Source organism: Eschrichtius robustus, chromosome 13 (assembly GCF_028021215.1).
Source record: "Eschrichtius robustus isolate mEscRob2 chromosome 13, mEscRob2.pri, whole genome shotgun sequence".
NCBI classification, from domain to species: domain Eukaryota; kingdom Metazoa; phylum Chordata; class Mammalia; order Artiodactyla; family Eschrichtiidae; genus Eschrichtius; species Eschrichtius robustus.
This window is the reverse complement of record NC_090836.1, coordinates 58,321,131-58,344,672: the sequence shown is the minus strand read 5'-3', so window position 1 is coordinate 58,344,672 and position 23,542 is coordinate 58,321,131. Positions and strand designations below refer to the sequence as shown.

The 23,542-nt window shown below is 38.3% G+C and overlaps 3 protein-coding genes and 1 pseudogene across 7 annotated transcripts in view; 1 reads left to right on the top strand and 3 right to left on the bottom strand.

Annotated features, from left to right (window-relative positions):
* FRS2 (fibroblast growth factor receptor substrate 2) overlaps window positions 1–23,542 on the bottom strand; it is a 121,437-nt gene that overhangs the window by 74,739 nt on the left and 23,156 nt on the right. For 2 of the 5 annotated variants that reach the window (XM_068560342.1, XM_068560339.1), the window contains 2 exons: window positions 15,643–15,736; window positions 12,196–12,284 (listed from right to left, as the gene is read on the bottom strand). The exons of 1 other annotated variant lie outside the window; for it this stretch is intronic. The gene's annotated coding sequence lies outside the window, so the exon portion shown is untranslated. The remainder of the gene's footprint in view (window positions 1–12,195; window positions 12,285–15,642; window positions 15,737–23,542) is intronic. 2 more of the 5 variants (XM_068560341.1, XM_068560343.1) reach the window with 2 other exon arrangements.
* On the bottom strand, window positions 7,442–8,251 carry LOC137775831 (N-acetyllactosaminide alpha-1,3-galactosyltransferase). The gene has a single exon (XM_068561962.1). The coding sequence runs from the start codon at window positions 8,249–8,251 to the stop codon at window positions 7,442–7,444; it is 810 nt and encodes a 269-aa protein (XP_068418063.1).
* GGTA1 (glycoprotein alpha-galactosyltransferase 1 (inactive)) lies at window positions 8,019–8,719 on the bottom strand. The gene is given in 2 exon segments (XM_068560510.1): window positions 8,019–8,329; window positions 8,331–8,719. Coding segments are annotated over 2 exon segments (303 nt in total). The 5' UTR covers window positions 8,558–8,719; the 3' UTR covers window positions 8,019–8,253.
* LOC137775830 (E3 ubiquitin-protein ligase MARCHF6 pseudogene) lies at window positions 12,868–16,767 on the top strand (annotated as a pseudogene).

Genomic DNA, 23,542 nt, shown 5'->3' with positions numbered 1-23,542 from the left:
CACTTGAAAAAAGGCTAGTGATATTAAAGCAACCTTTTACTGAGCAACTTCTGTGTGCCAGAAATTTACATTAGCTTGCTTAATTCTCAGAGCTTCCCTGTGGGAAAGGTATTAACAAAACAGAGTGGTTAAATAACTTGTCCAAACCAGAAAGAGACAGCTCCAAAATGCAGCATCTCAGTCTTTCTTTTTCACTGTTATAATCTGCAGTAAACTGGAATAAAACTATTAGTCACAAATACCACATTTGCCCCATAGGAGTAACATGTAAATCCAGGCTGCTCATTTGAGAAATCTGTTCCATTCTTCCACAGTTGTTTTAAATAAGAGGACAAAAGAGGAAGGTTCACTGTTGTACATTAGTAACAAACATGTAGCATTAGGGATGAATCAGAAGAATATGCTACATTTAGCTCTAAGGGAACTGAGTAAGAGTAAGTGAGGCACAGCATAGCTCACTAATTAGTATTCATTCATAATGATTAACCTGAATCAACTCTAAGTGACTGATGGCTATTCCATATGCGCTGAGAAGTCAGGGAAGAAATGTTAAGATTTAATACAATGGGTAACACAGATATTTACCAAAATAGTTTCTGTAGTTTTCTGGATGTCTAAAATACTTCTCTCTCTTTCTCTCCTGATGTACAGATATACACATACACATACATACATTAAAGTTTTTCATTAACTTCTTAAAATTTACAATAAAATTATTAGTTATAATTCCTAATTTTCCTTTTCCGGAAAATTCTCTCATGTGGAACACCTTAGTTCCTGACACTATGAGATAACACTTATTGGCTTCAGTTCTTTATACTCAACAGAATCTGATTTTTTAACATGTCATTAATCAGAAAATATTTTGTAGGAATATTTTCTTTCTAAACTGTACATTTAATTTGTTACTAGATGCACCCACTGCTTATCATACAATGAAAGTAACATACCTATTCTAAAATAAAAAATCAAGGTGATTACTTAACTATCAAGACGCATTACCCTGGGACTTCCCTGGTGGTCCAGTGGGTAAGACTCCGTGCTCCCAATGCAGGGGGCCCGGGTTCGATCCCTGGTCGGGGAACTGGATCCCACATGCACGCGACAACTAAGTGTCCATATGCTGCAACTAAAGATCCCACATGCCGCAAATAAAGATCCCCCATGCCGCAATGAAGATCCCGCGTGCCACAACTAAGACCCGGCACAGCCTAAATAAATTTTTTTTTTTTAAAAAGACACATTACCCAGGAACTGTGGCCTGACTATACTAATGTCCTCAGTTATTTGGAGAAAGTGAAGACTCCTTGGAACAAATTATCCCTGTTGACTAAAAGACACGCCATTTAAATAATTTACTGCTTTACACAGAGCAGAGACTCAACAGATTCATGATTAAAAGTTCCCCAAAGACCTATATACATTATGCTAGTCTTCTAAATACTTGATTGTGTCCTGGGAATTTTCAGCATAAATTAACACACAAAAAAAACCTCCCTCACAATCTCAAATCATTGCACTAATGGTTAAGAATGATGAAGGAAAGAGGAGGGAAGGTAAGAACACACTCTTCCAGGATACCAATTATAAATAATACAACCTTCACCTATGGTGTTTGCTGTTTTGTTTTGCATTTTAACAAACTGGAAGTACACAGCATATGGAGTATGTATTGTTTCTTGAAACGTTATCATACACACCTCCTCTCCCTATAGTTAGTCTCTTTCTCTCTCTCCTTCCCTTCCTTCCTCTTGCACACAATATGAATAACTGTTACTCTTTTAAACTTTTGTTTTATATACAAACATGCTACTCACATTCTGGCCATGACAATAAAATATATTTCTCAGCTTAAAAAAAAAAAAAAAAAAAAAAGACCTCTTAACATATGAGTCTATGTAGAACATTAAGGTAAATATCTCCTGGGTTAGTTTTCTTCTATGTGTTCAACATTATACGTAATGAAGAGATACATACAAATAAATATCACAGAGCCTGTGGCTTTACTGTTTTACTGTTTTTCATGAATTTTAATACCACACACAATAAAATATTCACTATGGAGAGGAACTTGGTATTAAAGCAGATTTACTTTGACTCTATTCCAGGGGGTTGAGTTACTTGAATACCAAAAGACTTCAGTATTTGATAGTCTCTTCTTGAAGATGCTGTGATATGTATGTGCCCCACAAACTGTTACCCAACTGCATTAACTTCCTCAAAAGTGGAAACAACTTTTATAAAGCTCACTTCAGCCCTTTTATTTTCTAGGGGATAACCAATAACTTCAAAAATAGAAGTCAACCTAGAAGAGTTACAATTTTTTTTCTAAATTCCTCTTTTCCCTGCTAGGAGGAAAATACTATCTTCATTCTTTAGTAGTTCTGGTAGACTCTAAATATTTTTCAGCAATGTAACAGATACAATTTTTCACCACACTCAAACTCTAATTTCTCATGGTAAGCACTGCACAAAGAACAATGAAAGAAAGAATGACCAACGCCTTCAAACTGGAAATCAGTTTCCAGCAAAATGAAAAGTAGAATTCATGTCTCATGAAAGAATCTTCAATAAATCCATATCACAAAGCAATCAATATAAGCTATACCTGTTTTCTCTGAACTACAGCTATGAAATATTGTTTCTCCTAAAATCCACAAAACTTTCAGTTACGGCCATCAGATAATTCAAAGGAATTCAGTGGCCCCCTATAACTTGGTCCTCCTTCATTATACATAAAGAATTTGCCTAATATTCTATATTTAAATTGCATGTAGAAAGAAAAAATGGTAAGAAGGAGGGTGAGAAAGAAAACCTCATAAATTGGCCATATTAGAAATAACAGAACAGATTTTTGAGACTGGGGGAAAAAAACTGAAATCATTTTATATTTTATAGGTGAAGAAACTTGAAGAAGCATATGAGCAAGGAAAGAACTGAAGTTCATATTATAAATGGTATTTTACCCTAGAATTACCAATTCCAACAGATCTAAAATAGGTGTTTTAGCTTAATACATACATAGCATATGTAATCAGAACAGATCGCAATGTTGAAGAGTTTAAATGAATGCATGAATTCTGAGTACAGTATATAAATTAAGGGAAATTAGAAATGGTCTATGTATCCTTTAGTGATGACAGAATTCCAGTAAGTAACCTGATTCCTTGGTGCAGCTTTTTAGGACAGTCTGTACCGGATGGATCACTGCTCTGGCCCAGTATGGCATTTCTTACTTAGATGACTAATTAAATGCACCATTAGCTAATGTTCATAAAGATAAGAAACTGTGTATATGCCAATATCCTGTTTTCAACCTGGTAGCTTAATAAAAGGGCTACTGCCCATTTGAGGATTGCTGGTCCACTAAACCAGTTCATAAAAGAGGAATAAATCTCAAAGTTAAGTAGTGGAATAGCAGAGTATATATATAACATCAACTGCATTTATACAAAAACCCATTGTATACAGCCTGCACTGGACCAAAAACAAAAAAATTCACAGAGAAATAAGAGTTCTCAAATCTAAATTTATATTCTAGGAAAGATCAGATTAGGATAAGGACAAAAAGCATAGTATATTTAATATTAAAAATGTAATACTTAAAGAGAATAAAAATCACTTTCAACTTCATGGACATTTACCTTACATTAAGTATTTCTCTATCACCCAACTCACATTTAGACTGTTTACAACAGTATGTGTGTGGAAGGGCATTTGATCTACTCAATTTCACAAAAATTACAGCCTCCCATTTAGTCCCAAAGGTATAAGTGAACAAAATAACATTATTATAAAGTGCTGATTTGGTAGCAAAGAAAAATCTGCAGAACAGACAGACTCGTACTAAAGGAATAATTAACAAGAGCTGTGGTTCATGAAGAAATACTCTAGCTTGGGTGACATCATGGTAACTACGAGAGTTTGCCTTTATGATTTTCCCCCCAAACCAAGTTGGATATGTCCCAAGTTAAATAACAGCTCCTGTTTCACTCCTAGATATCACTTTTTTTTAGCTTTAAAATAGAAGTACATAAGTCAATTTAAAATGCAAACTGGTATAAAGGCTTAAAACTTATTAAGAAAGCACTGATTCTAACTTAAAAAAAAAAAAGGCCTTAATGACTTTCCTAAAGCAGAGGAGGAGTTTCATCGTTTTTCAACCTACCAATGCAAATAAAAAAGGCTATAAAGGATGCTGCTTGTAGAATAACATGCATGTGTCCCCCCATTCCTTCCATATATATTTGTCTCTGTCTCTCCCTCTCGCAGGGCTGTGTGTGTGTATATGTGTGTGATGTTTCTTCCTCCCTGCCTCTATTTTGGTCACTCTATGTCCCCTCTCCTTCTTGCTGACCTCTATTACACTCAATAACTGGCTTCTAAGCACTGATATTCAGAAAGCAAGCATTTTATCAGATTGTAGCCTGTGGCAAAGTGAATTAGAAAAATAGCCACAAAATGAAAAAAAGAAAAAAAATCATTCAATTAGTTGAAAATAGATAAAATTAAAGCCACAAATTTTCATTTCCTTTAAAATGTCTAAATACATAGATATACCATATATATGACTTTAATAAACTTAGTAGAGTTAATCTAACAGATTTATTTACAGGATTTTGAGCTAAATATATGGGGAGAGGGGGTATTAAAAGAGTTAGTTTAATACAACAGTTATGAGCACAGGCTTTGGAATCAGCTTTGAGTTCGTGTCCTAGCTCGACATTGACTAACTGTATGATCTTGGGCAGGTTACTTACTCTCTCAGCCTATTACCTCATTTCTAATGTTTTGAGAATGGCCTGTGATAACACCTGTAAGACAGTTTGCATGGTACCTAGCACATAGTGAGGGCTCAGCACACATTACATCTAAAACATGCAGTCAACGTTTATCACTCTTTTTGTCTGCCTAGCATCTGAACTTCCCTTCTTAAGTCTGGGAACTTCCCCACCTTATGTTTTCAGAAGATCAAAGAGTTTTCCACATCTTAAATTTAAGAACTTCACACCATCTCATGATTTCAGAAGGTGAGACACTTTTCCACATGTCCTACACGGCCAGGACACGGGCTATGCCAAACACACATGCCCAGCCCAGAGTAGAAATGGGCAACTAACAAGCAGGACAAGAAGAGACCAGAAAGAACTCTCTCTCACACTAACGGTGGAGCAACTGCAGGAAGGTCAAGTCTGGGGCAGAGGTGGCAGCACTTAGAGTCAGCCAGTGCTAGCTGTGTCACTGGGACAGGCTGTGGCGTCTGTCAGTCTGTCTCTAGATGGCACTGGCAACCTCATGGGAATCGTTGTGCAATGTGATTTCGGGCACTGTTTCTGGCTGCTCAGCCCTGAATCTGGTTCTCTAACTCTCAAAACAATTTGATGAGCCACTGAGCTCTATCCAATATCCTTTTAAAATACATGATATGCTTTTACTGGTTTTTACTGCCACCAAGAATTGTGACGGAAATAATCAGGCAGGGGGAACATCCATTCTCACCTACCCCACCCCCACAGGGGAAAAAGATTCTTTTTTTTTTTTTTTTTTTTTTACTGAGAAAATAATTTATTCAATTGTAAATCAGGAATTTTATTTATTTTTTTTAATACCGAACTATTAATAACATCTTGAGTTTGTCCATTTGGAATTTTAAGTGAATTAAAAAAAAATCAAGATTCCTTCAAAAGGAAACATCAGTCCTTTAATCTTTGAGGATAGATCATTTCTTTGCTTTGGGAATTAAACCATGAACTCTCCCTACTCCAGAATGGATCCCAGAAAACTTGAGTTATAGAGAAGCAAGAGTCCAAACTGACCTGCAATCTCCTTTTTCTTTTACAAGGGCACTTCTTCAGGATTTTTGTTGGTTTTGTTTTGTTTTGCTGGGTTGTGAAAATTCTTGGCAAGAATTGAAGACTAGGAGGCACAGTGAAACAGCAGCGAAAATGGAGGTTTGATTTTATCAAAGAAGCCCATGGTGCTGAACATCAAGCCAGTGCAATGGCTCTTCAAGTAAATTGCTTGAAAACGGAAACCAGTGACCTAAACTGGAACACAAGCAAAATATAAACGTGCCTGCATATGTAAATGTTGCCTCCTAACTTCCTTTACATTGAATTGCTTAACTTTAAATAATATGTAAGATTTCATAGCTTCTCTTAGAGAAAGGAATTGAATGTTAAGCTGTTCAGTCACGAAGACTGGGTCTCCCATTGCCATCCCCTCTACTTTTGATATAAAATCAATGAACTGTTTTATTATACACATCTGGTTGTTACACTTCAGTAGTGCAGATGGGGCAGGGGAAAACAAGAGGTTCCTTGATGTCAGCCCTCCAAGTTGGGGCGTGATGGGCTGAGGGTTAGAGCAGGTGGTGGCAGGATTTGCTGATGACTGACTGTCATGAAGGCCAGGTCTGGGAAATGTAACCCCTTGCAAGCCTCTTCAATCCCCTGCAGGTCTTTTGTCTGCTCTGACACCACCCACTTCCTCTGGCCAAGGATTTGAAGACTCAAGTTCCAGAGCATGGTGGACCGAATATGACTTGGCCAAAACAAGAAGCATCTTCTAAGACAACACTTCTCTTGGTGTCATAACGGTTGAGGAGACTGGAGACCACCCACATTGCCTCCCATTCAGCGCCTGGATCCATGCTGCTGTATTTATGTGCCAACCCCATGCCCTGTTCCCCTCAGAGGTGGCACTGCCCCCACAGTGATCAGTCCCCTGTCTTTCTACTCTCTCTTTGCTATTTCATGGCAAACTTACTTTGAGGCTTTGTTTTCATTTCATGCTGAGCACCCATTGGCTCACCAGATTCCCTGTGACTCCCAACATTCGTCACTGTGATATCCACTGGGAGTCTTGACCAGTCTTTGCATGGAAGCCAAACAACGTCCTGATAAGAAAAGGACGTGGACTACAAATGGCCTGAAGTACTCTGCTGTTGAAACCACTTGAGGGTTGCCAAGGTTAACTGTGTCCTACTAAGAGTTCTCCTGTTTGCAAGGCAACTCTGTTGCTTTAGACTCAGCAGAGACAGGAAGACACTGAAATCAAGAGGACAACCGCTCACAATTGTATCTTGTTGCCAAACACTTCCCTATGCATACTTTTCTATGGTAGGTCAACTGACGCATGTAGAGTGTTTCTGGCTTTTTCTTTGCCCATGACAATTTTCTTTTTTTTTTTTTTTTTGGTTTAGCTGATAGTGTATCCCCCCAACCCAGAATAGATAAGAAATCACTAGGAATTTACATCTGATTACCATAGGTTCATTCTCCCATACTACAAGGCTTGAAGTTGCAAGGAGGAATAATATGTACTTGCTGTGGTGGTGTTTTGTTAGTATTTTTTTTTAAGTTAAAATTAAGTGTTACTTTTCTGAAGTAGCCAGAATAATACTCTCTCAAATTCAGAAACCTACCAGCACAATTTAAAGTCAGACGTTATTTCTAACCAAATTATATTCTTTTGCCTGCCAAGATATCTTGACAAGCTTAATATCTGAAGGCAGGCCTATATGATAATCCCAGCAGTATTCTGGGGATAAGATTTTAGTGGGTTTGTTGAGAAGGAAATACTTGTTTAGATGGCTTTCATCATGCCACTCGGCTTCTATGTCATTTTTCTTGTCCTGGAGGATTCCCTTGAAGCACTCCTGGGTGATGTTTAGGACCTGAGTGGGTGTTCCCCCCAAAATGGCCGCATGGTAATAAAAATCCCCCTGGCCAAACGGAATGTATGCTGCGGACTCTTTCCGCCTCTCGTAGGTGAACTCGTCAGGATCTGTCTTGTACCACCAGGCCTGTAGCTGAGCCACCGACTGGCCCAGGGTCTCCAGCCCAAAGGTGTCTTGGAAGACCTGGTCCACGTCCATGCAGAAGAGGAAGTCGACCTCATGCTGGATGTGGGCTACAATGTGCTCCCCGATGGTCTTCATGCGCATCATGCTGATGTCCTGCCACCTCTTCTCAGGCCTGATCTCAAACACTTTGAAGGAACGCAGAGGACCCAGCTCTATCAAAGGCATCCTGGATATATCATCCACCATGATGTAAAATATGACTCTGTGGCCAACCATGAAGTACTTATTAGCAGATGTTAAGAACTCCTCCAAGTAATGCTCAATGTATCTTCCGACAGCAAAAACCGTCAAGCCCACGGTAATTTTCTGTTTGGCATAATAATTTTCTAGGATAGCTCTGTTGTAGGTGCCTTCCCACACCACCGGCGCCTTCCATCCTGTCATGGTCACAACCTCTGGGCGTTTATGTGGATTAAACCAGTCCGATAGCTGAAGCTCTTCTTCGTCCTCCTTTCTTTGCTCCTTTGCTTTGTCTATGTCTTCTTCTTCTTCGTGGTAACTGTGGGTCCCATTGTTAAACCAGCTCGGAAACCACCAGCCCTTCTGAATGCTGCTGTCACCAACTTCTGGGTTTTTTGACTGGTTTATCCAGAACAAAGAGGCTTCTGGGCTGTTGATATATTCCCAAAACACAACAATTACAGTTGAGACAACCAGCATTGACAGAATCACTTTTCCTTTGACATTCATTATTTTCTCCTCATCATCTGCTTCTCTCCCCCCAGAGTAAACGGCAAAACAACGAAGTTCTATTGAGCTCCGTTCTGCAGAAGGAGGCCGGGCTGGGAGGAAGGGAAGGTGCTCCGTTCCAACTCCTGATCCGCAGAAGCTGGGTGCGCTCGGGGCTGGCCTGCGCCTCGGCTCCCGGCCCCGGCGTCGTCCTCGGCTGCCCGAACAGTCGGCGCGCTGCCTCAAAGATTCTGTTTTTAATCTCTCCAAAGAAATACAAAAGTAATGTTCACTTTCAACCAACGGATTTACCCTGTAAGGTTTTGGAAACCTTATTTCTATAAATTTTGGATAATAATTTTCTTAATTTAGAATATGAGAAATGTCTAATCAATTTTAGATTTATTTCAAAGGAACACAGACAAGGAGAAGTGATGACACAGGAAAATACGTATGTGCAAGGAGTAAGTATCATTAAGGTAAGAGAAATTATCCCAACATGCCTGAAATCAACCTCGCTGTATTCCCAAGCACCTTCTTCCCAGCAGGAGCTTTTCACTTGGGGTTCTATAACCAAGGAGTCCCTCCTCCCCTTAAGGGTTATTTTAAGGTCAAAAAATTTTAAATTATTATCAAAAGGCCTTAAACATTCCTATTTTGTTTTAGCAAATAACTCAGTAGAATATTTGTATAACAAAACCATTCAATTCTCTGTTAAAACAGTGCAGAGCAAGTCAGTGCCTGATTGCCACAGGCTGATTTTTCAGTATGTAAAATACACTCCTCTCCCTCTCCCAGATTTCTCTGCATGGCCATTTTATAGTTCAGCAATGCTTTTTCCACTGTTTAGAATGTTAAAGCTCAAATCTGTTAATTTTATTACTTGTCAATATAAATGAAATATGAGGTTTGTGGGGAGTGTGAAAATGGGGGGTTAAATATGTATTTTTTTAACCCCAGGAGCCAGTTACCATATAGAGTTGAATGTTTTAATGAATAAAAGAGCAATCTAAACAAAAGAGCAATCTTTAAAAAGTGATAGTCTTTTCAGATTAAAATTAAAAAAAAAGAATCAAGCATTTAGAAATGTATATTGACATCTAATCTATAGCTATCATATTAAAAACTCAGTAGAAAAAAAACTGAATTTCGACAGAGATTTGTGAAAGAAAATTAAAAAGGCCACAAAATTTTAGGGCTCATGACAATAATACGTTAGAGCTATGTTACAGGACAGAAGCTGTTGAGACCTTGAGAGTTAAGCAACTTACCCAAGGAACCTATCTTCTGATTTAGCTGAGTGATGTCATTAAAACACCTTCAGCTTGTTCTTCAAATAGATTCAAAATAAAGTTAATTGCACACCATATGGTATTAATTCCTGGATTTAAAATGACAAAAAATACTAAATCCAAGGCAAGTAATTTCAAAACTCAACTGTTAATACTCTTTTTAATATAAAGTTCTGACTTACGATAATTTATAAATACCCTGGACTTATCAATGTAGAAAAAATCATCAAGAAAAGTAAAACCTTTTCATAGTATCCGTAACTCCCAAGGTGTGTAAAATCATTTTTGCCTAAGTGCTGAGGGCTATTCCATTAATCACCAGTCATAATTTATTGGCTGTTATTTCCCGGATTCTGTCAGAACATAACTTATACTAAACACCACGTATTTAAATTTATGCCATTTAACAAAACAAAACAAAAAATTTTTCTGGTCATAATCTACGTGCTCTAAAAAGACACCATAATCCCTCATGGAAAAGTGCCTTTGTATCTGGTTACATTATATTAAACATAGAAGGAGCTCTGTACTCAGGAGAGTAAGAAGAAAAAGTTCACAAAAAATCAAACTCTTCTTTAAATGAGGCACGTCCAAGTCAGCCTAACAAACTAGCTATATTTACGTTTCATGAGAGGCCTAGGAGAAGCAGGGCTAAAAAAGAACTAAGGCTAGCTTTGGATGACTACCCTGTTACGAAGAGTAACTTATGCTATGAAACTACAGTTAACAGCCAAAACATTCACAAAAAAAAAAAAAAAAAGGAAGCTGACAGACTCCCCATCAAAATAAGGTGCAAGAACAAAAAGTACACGATACCCAGAAGAGAACAGGGAGTAAATATGTGTATAAAGAGACAAAGAAGGTTTACAGCAAAAATGGCAAACCCAAGGCACATGTACTGCTATTTCCCCTTCTTCAAAACTGGCCAACGCAAGTGACAGGTGACAGCTCTGTAGAGGTTAGCAAAGGCCTCAAAAACCTCTAGATGGCTATTACAAAGCAATGGGAATTATCAGACCAAGCAAAATATTGCCATTCCTTGTTTAGATTGACTGGAGGAAGGTTACTGAGAAAAACTATTAAGGAGGAAAGTAGTGTAAGGAAAAACAATAACAGTAAGCCACAAATATTTACTGAACTATTTGTTTTATTTTTAAGGTTACATACACTGTCTCATTTAGTCCTCCCGACAAACTTCAAAACTACTATTACACCCACTACACAGACAGGAAAAACACCGAGGTTTACAGAATTTTAAACAACCAACTTGCCAGAGTCATACATACACTAGTGGTGGTACTGGAGCTCTAACACGGACCTGAGCACTTTACCACTCCTTTTAATGGATCGGGCAATTCAACTGACCTAACCCTCTATCCATCCTCCCATGTAAATCCACCAGGACAGATTTTTTTAAAGTAAAAGTTTAATTATTTAAGTATTAGCATGTTTCTAATTGAAAGTCTGGAAAATATAATGGATGTACCAAAAGTTCTATCTTTTTTATTGCTTTTATAATTAGTATTTTAATGAACACCTTGTACATAAATCTCTGTGCACATTTTTATTCCATTTATAAAATATTATAAATGGAATTCTGGTCAGTGTGAATATATTCTGCCAGAACATCTGATTTTAATATTACTGAATTGATGAAGAGATTATGGTTCCTTAAGAAAAACAACTGTGCCTTATTCTCCCTTACCCACAATGCCTAGGCACATGAGCAAGTCTTCTCAAGACTGCTGAATGAATGGAGGAGGGTTCTCTCCCCTTAGCACACAGTCTCTGAAGAGAAAAATAAACAGAGCAGGCTCCCAAATTAGAAGACAACAGTTAATGCCACATATCGAATTCATTAGTGGGCTGCATAAAACTCTTCTTAGGGAGAGAAGAACATGAACATTAACATTGCCATTCAATGTATTTCCATGTGTTTAAAATATATTTCCATGTGTTTGGTTATTTTATAGTACATTTAAAGAATACAGTATTTTAGTAGGTATATAACACACTGAAGACATTATTTCTCCCAGTTTATTATCCATATGCCTTAATCTGCTATTGTCCATGGAAATCATTTCAGAACATGTTCATATAGAAAATTCAGAGCTAAATATTTTAATAGTAACTAGAGTTGCTATTTTACTTTGATTTTCTATATCATCTATTTCCATCAAGTTCTAATGATATCATAGCAGGCAATGTCCCCATAAAGATGAAAAAGACTGACTACAAAACATTGTACCAGCAGGCACTGATCCAGGACTTTAGACGTATTAATTTAATCTTTACGACATTACATGATATTACGATTATTAATCTATTTTATAGGTAAAGAAACTGAAACAGAGAGAGATTAGAAACCTGCTTGTTTTGGGACTTCCTTGGCGGTCCAGTGGTTTAGACTCTGCGCTTCCACTGCAGGCGACACAGGTTCGATCCCTGGTCGGAAACTAAGATCCCGCGTGCCACGTGAGTACAGCCAAAAAAAAAAAAAAGAAAACTTGCTTGTTTTTTTGAACCTAGGTATTCTGGCAACCACACTTCTAATCACTACACAGAAATTACTCGCGGTATCAAGCCAAAAGCACTGAACAGCTTTCCGTGGACATTGGTGACACAGGGCACAATGAGAGTAAGCATCCCAGAAAATAGGAAATTCAACCAATCCAGGTGGATTATTTACTCATTAGGTAAATAATTATTTATTATGGATCAAAAACTGTATCAAAATTGGGAGTATTCTCCTAACCTTGAGAAATACTAGGTCTAAGAAAGATGGAGACAGACCATCGTAAGGTAGATTATCTAGTGTAAATAGACAGATCTAACCTCGCTAGAAGAAAATAGAATTTTTACAAGTGCTGTGGCACAGAAGGCGTTATTAACTCTGTCTAGGGCACTCAGAGAAGCTGCACAGAGAAGGAAATACCTCAACTACACCCTGAATAACAGACTTGTACAGAAATTTGTAGCTAACAGTCTATCTCCCCACAGAAGGGTCACTGCTGTGAAACTGCTGCAGTAGCACAAAACATGTCTCAGCACAGTGGAACCATCTTAGGTTTGCTGGAGGAAGAGTATGGGGCCGCAATAGGTCTGAGTGATCAAACCCCTGTCAACACAATGGGAACCAGCAATAAGAAGCGGCCTATCTATCAAGCTTAATTTTATAGCCAGTATAGCTACAAAACTGCCTTTATTTGTTTGACATACCTGCATTTAAATTTCTAATTTAGAAAAACCTAAATTTTAAAACTAATAATAAGGAATGGAGGTGGGGAGTAGCAGACCTTCAGTTAATCATGACTGGCCCTGACCCCTTCCTGAAACCTCACCTTAAAAAGTTAAAAGGAATTTTTAGAAGTATAAAATCCATAAGGATAAGAGAATGGGGAAAGACAACAGCAAATAAGAGAAGGCACAATATTTTGGAAGCTAGGAAAAAAAGAGATAACTAAACTAACTAGACCAAGAAAGCTGAAACCTAAACCTGAAAGGAAGAAGCCATCAAGCTGATAAACACAGAAAAGTAGAATAATGGTGGCCAGGGGCTGAGCGGGGGTGGGGGGGTGGGAGGGGGGCCGGGATAAATAAGCAGTTACTGTTTAATAAGTACAGAGTTTCAGTTAGGGATGATGTAAAAGTTCTGGAGATTGATGGACAGTGGTAATGGTTACACAACAATGTAAATACACTTAATGCCACTGAACTGTACACTTTAAAATGGTTACAATGGTAAAGTTTGAGTTATGTGTATTTTACCACATTACCACAATTAAAAAAAAAAAAAGCAGCAAGCTGACTCATGCTGGAGAGATTCAGGTATTGGTCGCATGATGAAGACAAAAATGCAGGGTGCGGCTGGAAACGAGATGACTGGTTGAAAGTTCATTTAAGTGGCCTCACCCCAAAACCAATCTTCTCCCCATCCCTGGAGAGGGTATACCACAGACCCTGATCTTTGGAACACAGGTCAACACTGAAAGCAAGACAAAATGATTACTGAAAAACAGGAGAATTATTTGAAAGTCTGCATTCTAAATAGGAGGCAGAAGGCTGTCTCCAAGAAGAAAAAGGAACTGACAGATTATCTGATGTGCCCAACCATATTATATTTTATGTTTGTCAGAGAATTGCAAATTAATTAATAGGCACAAAGTACATAAAATTTCAAACTCAGATAATTATTCGAGAAAACATTAAGTTGGACAAGAAAGGAAATACGATCACAGTGTATTTTGTGACAAGGCTGTGAAAAATATTTGCATAGTCATAATAATTAAAATACTAAATAAAGAATTTACCCCCCAAACCTGATATCCTATAAAAGGAAGATGAGAGAAAGGGAAATATGTATAAATGTTTGCAGGCGGCACAGAGATTAAGATGACTAATCCTCATTTTTCTTAGAGGGAAAGTGAGTAGCTACTGTCTTAAAATGAAAAGCCAACAAACAGCAGAACTGACTTAGAAAAATAAAGACACATCAGAACAGCTGAAGGAATTGAAATTGACTGCCCCTAAAGGCTGGGAATTGGACATAAGAAGAGATGGTGCCCTGCTATTTTTATAAGCCTTGAAAATTATTTGATTTTTAAAACTACATATGTACAAATATCACTTTAATTTTAAAATACATTAAAATGTACAGAGGCAAAACAGAAAATTGTCAAAATGTTAAAACGATTTAAAATTGTCTAGACTGAGTATACGCCTTTTTTTTTCAAACTATTGTGTTAGCTTTCTGTAATTCTTAGGATTTTCAGTAGTATTGAGGTCAACGTGCTACTTGCTGCTCTGCCCTTCAGTGCTGTTAGGCATCACCAAAATGAGGCTCCAGCGGGAGGAAATGGTGCTGAAAATGTTGCCCCCGACCAGCATGCTAACCCACCAGCCAAGAACGCACTGGTGCCGGAAAACCCTGATGCCCAGGATGACCAGGTGGAAGAGGAAGAGGAGGAGAACAAGGAGGAACACAGGCGGGGAAAATGCAGCTGATGTCACATGAACTGCAATGCTTTAGAACGGGATGGAGCTACAAAGAGTTTACATGGGGAAGAATGCTAGGACTTGATGGATGACTAGTGTTTCCAGAACATGTCATCTGGGTGGTGTCTTTATACACACTGTTCTTTCTTGGCTTTGCATTTTGCCTGACCACACTGGCCATTTCTCCCTTGTTCATTTGGGATTTGAAGAACACCTCCAAGCATCTCATTTTGAAGGCCTAATCACAACCATAGTAGGGTATGTACTTTTAGCAATAACACTGATAATTTATCATGGCTTGGCAACTCTTGTTAAATTTCATAGGTCTCGTCACTAGCTGGGAGTCTGCTATATTGTTGTTAAAGGCCTCTTTGTTAGTGGTGGTAGAAAGAAGCGTTCCCTCTCATTTGTGGCTGGTGACTGGATATCTGTTCCCTGGAAATGTCTGATGCTACTCTGAAAGATCATGTTTCTGCATTAACTAGTAGGAATGGTGTCTGTTTTCTGCTTTGCCTCCTTCATTCTGTTGCTGAGACAGATACTTCAACCTGGTGTATTTTGGTTTCTAAGGAATCTGAATGATCCAGATTTTTAAAAATCCAGTACAAGAAATGATTCACTTGATTATTTATAAGCATCTCCCAAGATTTATTTTGTCAGTGATTCTCTTTGGCTCCATTGTGCTCCTGGTGCTTTGTCTACCTATTCGTATAACTAAGAGTCTGCTGCCTAATTTTCTTCCATACAGCGTCATGCTCTGCAGTGATGCTCCAGTGAGTGAACTGTCCCTTGAGCTGCTTCTGCTTCAGGTTATCTTACCAGTGTTACTTGAACAGGGATACACGCAGCAGTGGCTGAAGGAGCTTGTGTGAGCAGGGACTGTTACTGCTGGAACCTTGCTGGATCTTCATTCCTATTTGGTGGAAGACCAGGAAGAAAATGAGAACAGTGCAAACCAACCAGTGAACAATAACCAGCCTGTTTGAAATAATAACGCTATTCCTGTGGTGGGGGAAGGTGTGTATGCAGCCCACCAAGCCATACTTCAGCAGGGAGGGCCTGCTGGCTTTCAGCCTTACCGTCGGCCTTTAATTTTTCCACTCAGGATATTTTTGTTGATTTTCTTCACGTGCAAGAACCTTACTGATGGCCACCCTCATCTGCCTTACTCTAGCAGTATTTGCCAGCCGTCGGTTAATGTCATTTTGGACGGGGACTGCCAAAATCCACGAGCTCTACACAGCTGCTTATGGTTTCTACGTTTGCTGGCTAACCATAAAGGCAGTGACGGTGCTGGCGACATGGATGCCACAGGGATGCAGAGTGATCTTCAGAAGGTTAAAGGGTAGTCCCTCATGATAATGAAGACTTCGATAGTTGCAGTGCTGCTGGCTGGAGTCGTCCTGCTTCTTCTGGGGCTCCTGTTTGAGCTGGTTATTGTTGCTCCCCCGAGGGTTCCCTTGGGTCAAAGTCCTCTTTTTTTCCCATCACAGGACTGGGCACCTGGAATCCTGCATGTGAGAATCTGCAGCTATATAACACTGATGGATCCTCAGTGGTGGTTTAAAACTGTAATTGAGCAGGTTTAGGCAGATGGCATCCGGAACACTGACCTTCACTATATCATTCGGAAACTGGCAGCGCCAGTGATCTCTGTGCTCTTGCTTTCCTAATGTGTACCTTACATCATCACATCCGGCATCATTCCTTTACTAGGTGTTAACTGCGGAAATGCAAAACTTGGTCCACTGGCGGGTTTTTCCACTTTTACTAATAGTCGTGGTATTGACGGGAATCTTGTCCCTCCAGGTCTGCCAGTTTAAGTGCCTTTATGAACATATTAAAAAAGACAAGTACCCTGTGGGTCAACGCCTCGTGAACTATGAATGGAAATCTGGCAAACAAAGCACGTCTCCGCCACCTCCACATTCATCCCAAGAATAAAGTTGTATCAACTACCTTGACCTTCCCCTTGCCTTTATGTGTCTTTTGTGGACTTCTCTCTTCAGAGGTTTTCCCCAGTGATCTCTCAGTATTGTCTTTAAGTTAAACGTATTTGACTTGCGTTCTCAGCATTCAGAGAGCAGCAGTGCAAGGCTCTGCTGCCCTTCCTGCATCTTCTGACATCACTGCTGTCTGAGGTCTGTATTCGTGTAAATAGAAGCTTCTGGATACCCTAAAACCTTGGGTTAAACAGAATGTGCAGTGTACATCTTTAAACAAAACGTATATTAATTTATTAAATCTAGTTGTCACTTTAAAAAAAAAAAACACCTTTCTTATAGCACAATTCATGAACTCATACAGTATGCAATTCACTGGAGAAATACTTTGGGCATGTAGCAATTCTAAAGCCTAACTGTTTAAAACCACTCTATAAACACAGTATTTTATTTATGCCTTTCCCCCTAAGAATATATATTTGGATATATTTATATAAAGGCTTATATTATTTGTAACTCTTGGATCAAATCCAAATTTTGACATTTCAAATGACTAACATTTGTAAGCCCCAGTGATGGTAGAGCTGAACTTAAATAAAGTCTGAGTGTCAAATGATACAAATGGACAAACTGAAAGGCTACTCATGGAAAAATATATAAAAGTACTAAACATGCAAAAGAAAACAGGAAACAATCTTATCTGCAAGAACTGTACCACTTGCAACTTTTTAGTATATGTGCTGCCAAAGGAGCACAACTTGCAACTTTTTAAAAGTCACATTCTTGTGGGCACAAATTCACCAACTAAATATAATCTGATTAACATACTTCTTCTACACAGTCGCAACCAAGAACTTCATTCCAGAAAAATACTTCAAAGCACAAGATTAAAACCATGAGCAACTACATCAGAATCTACTGAATTTTTTTAAAAATTAATAAAGTTCTTTTCATATAAAAACTATGAGCCTTGGTTTGCTTTTCCAGCAGTACTAATGGCCTATGCTGACCTACAACATATAGTTGTTCAATTTCATGTATCAACTACGTAACAAATTTACAAATACTTAAATAACTATCACAAAGGTTTAAGAGCATTAAAATCATGTTATACTGTTTATACTGCACACTCATATAATCAAACAAGAAATAGAGTCAGAGATAGAGCAACCAAAGAAAACCTCAAGTTTTCGTCACTGAGTGCCCACGTGTCAGAGAACATGACGGAGAAATTCCTATGCGACAAGACTCCTGCACTCAAAGAGTGTGAGATTTAGCAGTGCACGAGGAGAGGTAAGAAGTGTGTGTGGTGGGGTTGCCAAGACCAAGACATGAAAACAATTCATGAACAATATAAAAAACTAAATGACTAAGTACTAAACTACAAAATATAAAGGGTAAATTTAGAGAAGAGGAAGATAACAGTTGCCTTGAGAGAGGAAGAAGACATTGAACTGGGTCTCAAAGAAGTAGAGAAACATTTGAAGAAATAAAGGAGAAAGATCAATGTCCCGGTCTCTCTCTTGTTCTCTCTCTCAATTTTGCTGTATACTTAAACTACATAGGGACATAAACTACATAAGGACAGCTGAGACTTTCTGATTCCCAGTCCTATAATCTATGCATTACTATACTACACACTATTTTATGTATTAAGTATTTTACACTGGACTTCATTATCAACCTCAATTTCCTAAAACCAAAAACATTAGGATGCTATAAAAAAAGATGTCCATCTTAAAGTAAGTATGCTATAATACACAACGGCCAAATGGGTCTCAGTTAAGACCACAAAACTTTTACAGCCAGAACCATGGCCTTCCCACTAAACTGAGATATGTTACTATTCTAGGACTATTCCTTTAGCCAACAGGCCATTCTGCCCAAGCAACAAACTTCAGAGCTAAAGTCACGGTTCCAAGGAATTCATATATAGAACTTCTTCATTGTTTTATCTAAATTATTTTGATTGTATGCTGATAGCTACCTAAATAGAGACGGAAAATCAAAGAAAAATAATATATCTAAATGAAACGCTATAAAATAAACACAGTCATGGAATGCACAAGTCATTATGCCATACAGTTATTAGTCACAAACTTATTATAAGCTTTCTCAGGAATTATAATATTACTTTTTACACCTACCCTAAAATTTTCCTTCTCTAAATTGGTAAGATCCTATTAGTTTTTATACATCTACAAATGGTATCTATGTTCACTAGTGTACCCCAATCTAAATTAATATTCATCACAAATTGAAAAACACTCCTTGGTCCAGCACCTGAGAGTCATGGTTCCTTACATCCTCTCTCACTTCTTTCTCTTTTCCCACACCCAAAGACAGAAGACTCTCATGCTCTCCCACTACACTCCCACCCAAAACCCCTGAGCAGTAGCCAGGCGCTCCCTCCCCCTTCCATGAGGATCCACTACTTAATTGATCCAATTTATCCAGTATACAGAAGGGTGTAACCAAGTTTTCTTTCAATATTTTTACCTGTGTTTTCATGTGTGACCGAGAGGAGGAGGGAAAAGGAGTTCTAAATGGAGGCACAAAAGAGCCGAAAACAACCTTCAGCCCTCTAAGGCAGCTGTGGCGCAGTACAAAAGCAATGTACCTGAAGTGGAGGATCAGGGTCTTAAGCCCAGCTCTGCCATTTAACCATTTCTTAGTTGAATGACCTCTTTCACTAAGCAGTTCAGCCTGCCATGTCCAGCTCAGTAGAGTCTTAGATAATATCCATGCTCTTAAACCACTCCACTAAGCAGCCACGTATTTGTAGATGGATCACTATTTCTACTTACCTTTGGATATGTTATGTGACCTTTAGCACACATCTTCGATTATGCCTTAGATTAACATTAAATTATACAAGCCTATCACCAAGGAAATAATTGTAGTGGATATCAAGAGCAAAACAGAAATTGGGATCAGTGTTTTATCAATAATATTCAGAAAATCAATAATGAATAGTAACAATCACTAAAGTACTTTATTAGCCATTCAGGAATCTATTATTTTTAATTCTCTGAAAATGTATCAGTTCATACACACACAGAACATTGACTTTTATGTATTATTAGTTTGTTTCAATGATTATAGATCACACTAGTTAAATATTTGACCAACAAAATTGTATACTCTAATAGTCAGGGTTAGATACTAATTAACTTCAGTTACATTTCACTGGTAACTGTATAAAAGCCTATACAAATTTCTATAACTTACCAAAAATTAACTCATACAATGTTTTATTGCTTCCACCACAAAGTTTTACCTAGTAGCTGAATACAGTATTAACATTTATTAAGCAATCTCCTTAAATATATTTAGTAGTTAACAGTATTAATATCTTATTAAAATTATTTCCACTGAAGAATACATATCAGTACTTTCCCAACTTATCAGCATAATTGTATTTGCAGTACTATTCTAAATTACTGGATAAACTAGAAGGAAGACTAAAAGTTAATTATAATTTTTTGAAATATCTGGGATCAAACTAAATGCTACAGAACCCAAGTAAAACAACAAAATCAAATACATTCTTTGGGGATATGGGACAAAAAACAGACTTCTGGAAGTCTTATTAACATTAAGACAATAAACTAAATTTTGAAACAATTCCTAGAAATGTTAATGCTATAAGTGACTCTTCTCCATGAAGAGAAACTTATGCAAAATAAGCATGTCTTAAAGGCCAACTCAACAGTGCTAGAGTGAAAATAAGAGACATCTGAAGATAACTTTACTGTCTCATAATTTTTTTTAAAGCACTAGGAGAAAATTTAAGGTTAAAGTAAAAGCATTAATCAAAGTAAGTATGAAGATAAAAATAAGAGAAGAAAAACTAATGCTACACTTCTGGAACAGAAGGGGGAGGAGGATTCTAAGTAACCAAAGATGAAGATAACAGGAAAAAAAAAAAAAGATAAGTAACTCATGTGCAAAAACACTTTTGGAATCTGCATTGAAAATTAATCATACAGAGTAATTAATATAAAATATGAGGTCCCATCTACTATACTAAAGCATGAAGAGTTTATATCACATTTTTCCATGCACACTCAATGAAGACTTTTCCTCCACTGTAAATTCACAAAAGGTTTTTGTTGGTGCAATTTACTATGCCTATTCTCAGCCCTAGGATATTTTTGTACCCAATCTCAAATTGGAAATGGGATACTATCTGTCCTCAAAATATCGAGTTATTGGCAGAAACATAGCTCCATGTCTAATAACTTTTATGCTCCACTACAAGTTTTTTAAGTGGTATTCTTGTTTAGATGTAACTAAGACTACCTGTATATTTTAAAACATAAATAAAAACTTATGGGATACATTGCTCATTGACTGATATAATGCATCTGAGCCACCATTACCCATCTCCCTCCTAGTACTGAAAAGGAAAATGTAGAGACACTGCTCTACCACTTGGCTACTTCCTGCTAGCTACTTCTGCCCAAACTCCTCTTAGGAGCCCAAAGGGAAATCTATTACCACTGCTGCAGAAGCTCACCATCTGTGGCCACTGATAAATGTATTAAGGAGGACTGACACAACAGAGGCAACTGCAATACTTACTGTCAGCTATACAACGAGGACTGTCGGCAATAGGCAGAATTCAAAGACCCAGGATCCCTGCTCCCTGGTGTATTACCCTGCATAATCCTTGGGGCTGCAAATACGATGGGATTTCACTCCCATGATTAGGTTAACTTTAAGAAAGTTGACTTATGATGGGGAATTATCCAAGTGGGCCTGAACTAACCACATAAAAAAACCCTTTAGATTTGGGTCTAGAAATAAGAGACAATTTTTAATGGCTCTCTATTGCCTATAATACTGGGTTGGCCAAAAAGTTCCTAACCTTGCACCAAAAAACCTGAACGAACTTTTTGGCCAACCCAATAGCAAGAGCTGCCTACTCTACCAGCTTTTTAAGGACTTCTGTAATCTAGCCCCAATCTTACCAATATAAAAAGAAAAGATGGGCTTCCCAGGTGGCACAGTGGTTAAGAATCCGCCTGCCAATGCAGGGGACACGGGTTCAAGCCCTGGTCTGGGAAGATCCCACATGCCACGGAGCAACTAAGCCCGTGCGCCGCAACTACTGAGCCTGCGCTCTAGAGCCCGCACACCACATCTACTGAGCCCGCATGCCACAACTACTGAAGCCCATGCACCCAGAGCCCGTGCTCCGCAACAAGAGAAGCCACCGCAATGAGAAGCCCGCGCACCACAACGAAGAGTAGCCCCCACTCGCCGCAACTAGAGAGAGCCCGTGCGCAGCAATGAAGACCCAACGCAGACAAAAAAAAAAAAACAGAAAAGAAAAAAATAGTATTATCATGGGTCAAATAGTCATGCTTAACAGAAAGTTAAATATAAGTTAAAACTAACTACTTAAGACTCCAAATCTAGATACTATTAATAATTCTGTTAGGCACTATTGCTCAGTTCTCCTAAAATTCAAGTTTTTATTACATCCTTCATTTTTGAAAGACTCCATTCTAGAGAACTACACAAACTACCAAGATTGTGTTTAGCATGCAAGCTACAGTCCAGTTAATCAAAAGGTATTAATGGATGTATCCATACAACAAGAATATACTTATACTGAAGCAGAGGCATGAGAAAATAATTAACATGATTTCTAACAGTATAAAATCAGTATCAGCAGGTAAGTGCTAGACCACCAGGACCAAATTAATTAGACTGAGTATATTCAATGTACAATTTTTGCTGTAAGTTTTCATTTGTTTGAAGCAACTAGTTTCTTTGTTCTGTAACATATCACCTAAAGATTCTAAGCTCTGTACTACTTAGAAGGTATTTACTTAGCACCTATGAATGCCATTTCTTATTAGTCACTTTTGCCCAAGAGCATATGTTCTGGGATGAGAGAGACAAATTAGGCAAAAAGCCCCTGCTAATCACTGCTCTTCACCTCCCAAGGAACATCTAAATGCCATTTAGTCCTCATGTCCTTACCAGAGAATACTGAATGAAAACCTAGAATCAATAGGCTGGTGTGGGAGAACTTTCTCAAATGTTGTGAGGATTAAATGCTGAGTCAGCACTTAAAAGATCCTGAGAGTGAGTGATTCCTTAAATTTTGTGCTCCAGATGCCTCCTTTCTTTACCCTACTCCTGGCCCGGAGTTCAGCCAGGAATACTGCTGAACATCCTATAGGGCATAGGACAGTCCCCCACAACAAAGAATAACCTGGCCCAAAATGTCAATAGTGCTAAAGTTAAGAAACCTGGGTATAAAAGGAAGAACACTAAGTTAGAATCCCACCGTTCCAACTTATTATCTAAATGACCTTCAACAAATTATGCGACTTCTCTAAGTTTCCTCATGTATAAAATGGATAGCATGCTCATGTTGAAGGATTTAGGAGGATAAATTGATATAGAAACCTTTAGACACTTTACAAATGTTAGTTTCCATTCTTCAGAGTGAGTACAAAAATCTTCTCAGGCTTCCCTGGTGGCGCAGTGGTTGAGAATCTGCCTGCCAATGCAGGGGACACGGGTTCGAGCCCTGGTCTGGGAAGATCCCACGTGCCGCGGAGCAACTAGGCCCATGAGCCACAACTACTGAGCCTGCACGTCTGGAGCCTGTGCTTCGCAACAAGAGAGGCCGCGATGGTGAAGAGGCCCACGCACCGCGATGAAGAGTGGCCCCCGCTTGCCGCAACTAGAGAAAGCCCTCGCACAGAAACGAAGACCCAACACAGCCAAAAATAAAAGTATAAAAATAAATA

Excerpts from the sequence above, each read along its gene's own strand:
- LOC137775831 (XM_068561962.1), bottom strand. The coding sequence starts at position 8,251 with ATGACAGGATGGAAGGCGCCGGTGGTGTGGGAAGGCACCTACAACAGA.